At 35.3% G+C, this 7,374-nt stretch overlaps 1 protein-coding gene across 1 annotated transcript in view; it reads left to right on the forward strand.

Annotated features, from left to right (window-relative positions):
- LOC108513740 (Beta-defensin 133) overlaps positions 1-6,882 on the forward strand; it is an 11,089-nt gene extending 4,207 nt beyond the window's left edge. Inside the window, exons 2-3 of the mRNA XM_017849595.1 lie at positions 3,527-3,595; positions 6,758-6,882. Of these exons, the coding sequence (XP_017705084.1) occupies positions 3,527-3,595; positions 6,758-6,882 (194 nt within the window). The remainder of the gene's footprint in view (positions 1-3,526; positions 3,596-6,757) is intronic.
- The last annotated feature ends 492 nt before the right edge of the window (positions 6,883-7,374 follow it).

Genomic DNA, 7,374 nt, shown 5'->3' on the forward strand with positions numbered 1-7,374 from the left:
TTTTTTTTGAGATGGGGTCTGGCTCTGTCGCCCAGGCTGGAGTGCAGTGCCTGGATCTCAGCTCACTGCAAGCTCCACCTCCTGGGTTCACGCCATTCTCCTGCCTCAGCCTCCCAAGTAGCTGGGACTACAGGCGCCTGCCACCACGCCCGGCTAATTTTTTGTATTTTTAGTAGAGACGGGGTTTCACCATGTTGGCCAGGATGGTCTCGATCTCCTGACCTCGTGATCCGCCCGTCTCGGCCTCCCAAAGTAATGGGATTACAGGCGTGAGCCACCGCGCCCAGCGCCATTTTCTTTATTGCTGATTTTGTCATTACTACTGATGCTGCACCATGGTGCTGCCTGTGAAGGAAGGTTTTAATAATTTTCTTGATTGTTACTGTGAGTTGTTGGTGATGACCACAAATATAAGTCTTATCCAGAATATGAAGGAAAATGTGAATAATAATTTGTTTTTGCTCATGTCAAATTTATGGCTAGGAATTTTACAGCATAAAGGTGGAACAACACATCCAATCACTTATTGAACTCTCAGGCATTAATCACCACCTTCCTAGAATGTGATCTATTTTAGTTGAACTATTCTCCCATCTATGCACTACTACAAGATGCAAGGGCAGAAGAGGAGCCTACAGTTTGAGCAAGAAGAGTAGTCTCATTCAAAGACTGTCATCCAACCAAGGATAGTATAAAATCACTACATCTATTAAAGGCAAGAGAAGACAATGACTAATCTAAAGGCTCCATTAGCATTTCAAAATGAGGAGCAAGAATCTGGAAAATTCCCAGAAGATAAGTTCACTCATCCTTAGGACCCCCTGACAAATGGAGGAAGGTAGGGAGTGGAATAGAATGAGTGGAGAAAGGGTATATTGCATACTTGTTTACAGTCCAGTCACTGCATGTGACAGTTTTTCATAGAGCCTAAGTACCAGCAGATGGAGAAGGAATGTGGTTCTCTCGAGTGTTGTAGGCTGGAGCTGACAATGCTATGGAAATACAGATGTGCTAGAAGTCCCCCTTCTATGGTACCAAACATGCAGCTCAAGTCAGTGAACCATAAGTAGCTCTAAGCTCTGAACTCTCTCTCTGTCAGATTTAGGTGAAAATTGCCCAATATCAGATTGTCAGTACCATTTTGGCAGCCTTATCTTTCATTATCTTGCACAAGAAATTCTGTGGCAATCAGCAAGCATGATCTACCCATCTTACCTTTTGCCTAACCAGGGGCCTTGGTCTAGGGTCCCTTTAAGCATGAATCCCAGAACTTCCCGAGACATCTGGTTAACGGTAGGCATTGTGTGGAAGGCTAGAGGGTCAGAAGATTGCCTAAAAGAAAGAAACCACATCAGTACCTACTCAGGTCCAGTCAGAAACTGGGATTCTTCACTCCATAGCCCTCCCAGTCCAGACAAGTACAAGGCAGCAGACGAGAACTTTGAAAACTTTCTACAAAAGCACTCCAAAATACAGAGGTAGTCAGGAAACACGGTGTGGAGAAGGATCCAGGATACCTAATCCCTGTACATACATCTTTGTGTGCAGTTTTATGCAAACTATCTGCAGAAAAAATGAGAATATGTAAAACTGCTGGGTCAAAGTATATGTGGATTTTTAATGTTTATACACTGCTAGGCTATACTACCTGTTTCCCACAATGGGCCTACAACTCATCATTGCTCTATAATTGAAAAAAGGCAACATGTAATTATAAAAAAAATCATAGGGAAATTTATTTATATCTTCTTCATTCCCAGAATGTTAAATATTTTTGATAAATTTATTGTATATTTGTATTTTCTCTCGTGTGATTTAATTTTTATAACCATCATTTAATTTTCTTTAGGATTATTCATATCTGTAAATAATTTTACACAGTCTTTATGTACATTTTTATGTCTACTCTTGGCTGTTATATGTTGCAAATGTTTTATTCAAACTGCTTGTTTGGGGATCATAAAAAATTATATATTTGTGCATAGTTAAATTGTTATCATCTGTTATATGGCTTCTAAAGCATTTTTCTTGCTTAAAAAAGGCCTTTTCTGTGAGAAGATCATAAAATGTTTCTCTATATATTTTTCAATATATTTTATATAAACATTTGTGTATATATGTGTGTGCATATATTTTTCTGCATTTGATAATTTTCATGTTTAGGTATATAAATAGTTCTGAGGACCAAATTCCACCTTTGCAAACCTGTTCCAGAGACTGGTCCTTGGAATTCAACAATTTCTTACGTAAACAGCCATTGAATAATTTGCAATGTTCCAAGTTGCTTGATTTGTCAACTAAACTTAATTAGCTTTATTAAATTTATCTTTAATAAAAAAAAATCAAAAGCAGAGACATTTATGTCTGTGAATAGGGCATTTTATTTTGACTTCTCTTTAGCGGGCCATGGTAACCACTACCCCTAAGTACTTCCAGTCATTTCTTGCTTTGCTTTGCTTTGCTTGGGTATTCTTTTTTAAGACCTGGAAGTAACAAAATATGACTTGGATCTCTTGCTAAACATACTCTTTTTTTTATAACTATAGCTAAAATATCTCCTTAAAGAACATCCAAATAGTCAATTTTTTTATTAAAATGACTTACTACTTATTGAGTGTATCATCATTTGGCATTTTGGAAACATAGAATTTTTGTCTGCCTGTATATGTGTGTGAATGTGTGTTTGTGTGCTTATTGTGAAATTATCTTATACCTCAGTGTCCCTAACATCTACATTGCATGTAAGAGACAACAAATAATTATTTATTTCAGTAATGATGAGGGAAGTTTTCGCAATAACAGCAGATCAGGGGAGAAATATGTTCTAGTAACTAAAGTCACAAATTAGGAGACAAGAATTTATAGTACTTCTTTTTTTTTTTTTTTTTTTTTTTTTGAGTCAGAGTCTCGCCCTGACACCCAGACTGGAGTGCAGTGGTGCAGTCTCAGCTCACTGCAAGCTCCGCCTCCCGGGTTCTTGCCATTCTCCTGCCTCAGCCTCCCGAGTAGTTGGGACTACAGGCGCCCGTCAGTACGCCCAGCTAATTTTTTTTGTATTTTTTAGTAGAGACGGGGTTTCACCGTGTTAGCTAGTATGGTATCGATCTCCTGACCTTGTGATCTGCCCGTCTCAGCCTCCCAAAGTCCTGGGATTACGGGCATGAGTATATTGCTTTTTAAATTCACTAGTTTATGCATTATGCATAACTATATTAAAAAGAGAAAAACTGAAGCAAAAGCAAACATTAAATTCTCATGCTTCTACTCTTCAGACCTCCAATAGGAGATTCTCAGTGGCATTGACTTCCTTAACAACTAGTTATTGAAAAGATAATTATATGCTGTGGATATCATATCCCTTTTTATCCCAAGATAAAAGAAAAGGAATGTCCAGGACTTATGCCCCAGACACTGCTAAACAAGAGTGTTAATTTTTGATAAAGCCCAGTGACTAAATTCATACAACTGCATGGAGAGAAGTATAAAAAGATACACTCTCCCTCTTTCTCTTATGCAAACATTGCAGAGCTGCTGATTCGGCTGTCTTCAATCTTTGTCTTTGTTTTATTTTTCTTTCTGGCCCCATTGCCACACGGTAAAATGTAAATACTAATTGAGAGGGTAAAACATCTTTCTGGAGAGTTGCATCTTGGTCAATGTCAACTGGATACAAAAGAGTGACCAGATTGTTAAGAAAGTGGTTGGTTATCATCCCAAGGGTAAATCACAAATAAAGGACTGTGATCTTACTAAATAAAGCTCCTGGTGAGTCATATTATTGTAGGAGACAATTTAAAGGCCTTGATTAAATGACTACAGGCTGGTTGTCCAGACTGACTACTTAGATAGAATATTAAAGTACAACCATCTGGATCCTTGAGACATGATGGGCACTGTGCAGTAGAGTAACAGTTGGTTTTCAGTAACCTAATGATGGGTTTGGTTATATTATGTCACATGGTTTACTTTGAGAAAAACACAAAATGGTGTTTTCAACTGATTAAGAATTGAGAACTTTAGTGGTTGTATTACTTCAGGTCCAATTACATAACAATTAACACTAACCGGATAATTAAATGAGTATAAACTTTGGAATTATTGATACCTGGGTTCAGATTTGGCTTTTGCTGTGTATTGGATTGGCTGTATAAATCTATCAGGTTATTTAAACTCATTCAGCATCAATTTCCTCATTTGTGAAGTAAATATAGTAATTAAGTCTACCTTGTAGCATTATGAAGATTAATGACGTTTAAATACACAAAGTGCCTAACATAAAGTATAATAACTATCAGATTCTTCTTAAATAGTATTATAATTACTTTTACATTGTATTAAAACACCTCAAAAAGCAAGTAACTTCTAGAAATCTCATTGAGAAACTCTTTCTTGACAACCATTGCAGTAAACAGGGGAGGTAATACTTACCATGTTGGATTTCACATACTTAAACTGTGTACCCTCATTTGTAAACTTTCATTGTACACACTACTCTACTATTAGATTGAATCAATAGCCAAGGAAAGTATCTTGATGGAGATCATTGAAAGAGCTGTTTTAACACATTTCAGGGTACTTGAGATAGGAAAAGTATTTTTCTTGTGTGTGTAAAGACCCTGTAAACAATCATTTTACACACACCCAAGAAAATAATTCCACTCACCTTAAGAAAAAAAAAACAAAAACATCATAACTCTAGGGCGTTCTGATTTATGAGTGGTCTAGCACTACAATAGTTTCCTCTTTGAAGTCCAACTTCATTCCTTAGCAGCACGGATGAGACCAAAGAAGTCTAGCTCTAACAATAAGTCTGGCTGTGAGTAAACTCAAACATCTAAGTATTTTGGATAAAAGACACAAATCATTTTAATTGCTTCATAATTCAAATAAAATATGTCAGATGATAATTATGAGGGTTGTTATTTTATTACATCATTCTAAACTCAAGACCAATGGAATTACAATCAGGGTTTGTTTTACTAAAACCATACGGGGGTGATCTTAAAATAAAGAAGACTGTTATTTAGTGCAACCACATTTGGATAATAAAATTAGCTCCAGTTATGTTATCATGATTTGCATGTGTGCCTCATGTCACTTGCTTTGGGAAAAAAGGTGAAAATTTTCATGACATTTTCAGTTTCATTATAAACCCAAGAGACAATGTGAATGTATGTGCATAGATTCATCTAAAAATTGAAAAATTTGTGATTCCTTCTTGTGCATAAATATACATTTTTATGTTATACATAGCTATTATCTAGAGAGAAGCTATTTGTTGTTTTGTCACTAGTGGAAAAATGCTAATTTACAATTCCCACTTAAATAATGCTATTCTTTTTTTAATACTAGTGCTTGACAGCTGTCATGTTCTATTATTTGTAAATTCCAATTAAGTCAACATACATGCTTCACACCCCTCATGTAGGACAGTGTAATCTGAGGATGCATTTTTAAGTTGGCAAGATAATGCTTTTTCCCTCTGGCATCAAAGGCAATAAATAGCATCTCTCTAGATAATACAAATAAGGAGATATCTATCATTAATTTAAATAGTGAAAAAGCATATCTCATTACCTAAAATATTTGACAAAAAATTCAAAATCATATGTTCAATTTTTTCCTAAAATGTCTAGTTACTCAAATAATAGTAAGACTGTATGCTAACATAACTTCACTGAAAGCAGATGGCATGAACTGGATTATCAGTACCTTTGACTCCGTCTCAGTTGGATCCTATATGTTGAGAACCTAGGGAAAGAGCGCTGTTCACATACTTTCATCACTGATATTTGATAATTTACCATTACATTTAATGCTATTACTTTGGGCATCTTCCTCCTTATGTGACCTTTCTAAAAATTTAAACATTTCTTGAAAAGATGAAATATTAAGTCTTATGGCCAGATGTGGATTAGTTCATCAGTTGGTATATGCTATGATGATGCAATACTGAGAGCTTTATAAAGGAGAAGACTCTGAAGCAAGTAAACATAAGGAGATGCTAAGAGATGTTACTTCTTTCTCTTTGAACTTAAGGCTTGTCATTCATAACAACACTCATCCCCCCAGCAAACCAGTTTCCTGCCTAGGCTCAAATCTTTGTGACTATTCAAAGAACCTCTCTTATCCCAGTATCTGCTAGGTTTTTTTCACTCTTCTAATAAAAGAGATTTATACAAAATATTCAAACAAGATAGCAATTTAAGCAACATTAACGAATCTTCCCATTTTAAATCCTAAAACTAAAATGTTTAAATGATTAATTTTTTTTTAATTGGAGATAAAAGCCTTTGGGAGGTGATGGGATCATAGATATTTGTATATGCCCAAATTCATCAATATGTACACATTAAATATGTGCAGTTCTTTTTATAGCAACTATACCTCAATAAAGTTGTTGTTTAAAAAAATCATGTTAGGTGGGTAGTAGGTAAGTAGCCATAGAAATATGTGGTGTTCATTCCAGAACTACTTGGAACCTAACAATTTTTATTTAGAAATTCTCAGGGAAAATTAAGCTTTAACAACTAGTGGATCAAGCCAGAAGTTGGAGAGGAAACTGAGAATGAAACAAAAAGTGTCACAAAACAATCATCACCAGAAAAATGCAAAACAAATGACTTCCCAAATCCCTACCGCAGAATGCAAGTGCTATACTTCTTTTCACATCAACAACTGATTTATCCCAAGGTAGGACCTTAAGGCACTTATAATGACTCAATGGTTTATGTGCTTTTTTTTTCCCTTTTAACAGTGAAATGTGCCATGAAAGACACCAATAGTTGCTTTATCATTAGAGGTAAATGTAGACATGAGTGCTGTGATTTTGAAAAACCAATTGATTTCTGCACAAAACTAAATGCCAACTGTTATATGTAGAAGTTTGCAATAAAAATCAGCATCCCTGAAAAGTAAAGCACAGTGAGTACAAGGATTAGTGATAAATAAAACTAAATTACCAACCACTGTCCAGTCTGTGATGTTTTCTTCGTTATACAGCATGATTTGAGAAGCTACGTTTTCTCCTAGGGGTCAGAGAGTAGTGGGAGACATGCAGTATATAAAGCAGCTCTGTGGAAACATTTCATCATTTTGAATAACAATTTTCTACTAATTAGCAGAAAAAAAGCTAAATGACACAAAGAAAGCTAAATGACACACATAATTATTATCAGGAGTCCTCAAATCAAAGGTATCCAAACTAATAGGAGTTTAGAGAGATTAAAGAGAAGGAACAAATAGTACTTTCATCAGGTCATGGATCAAGAGATCTGATTCACTGCAAGCAGGAAGCCATAGCATCAGTTCAGTCCTTCATTTTTTTTTTTTTTTTTTTTTTTTTTTTTTTTTTTTTTTTTTTTTTTTTTTTTC

The sequence above is a fragment of the Rhinopithecus bieti genome, unplaced genomic scaffold (genome assembly GCF_001698545.2).
Source record: "Rhinopithecus bieti isolate Rb0 unplaced genomic scaffold, ASM169854v2 scaffold_31531, whole genome shotgun sequence".
Lineage (NCBI taxonomy): Eukaryota > Metazoa > Chordata > Mammalia > Primates > Cercopithecidae > Rhinopithecus > Rhinopithecus bieti.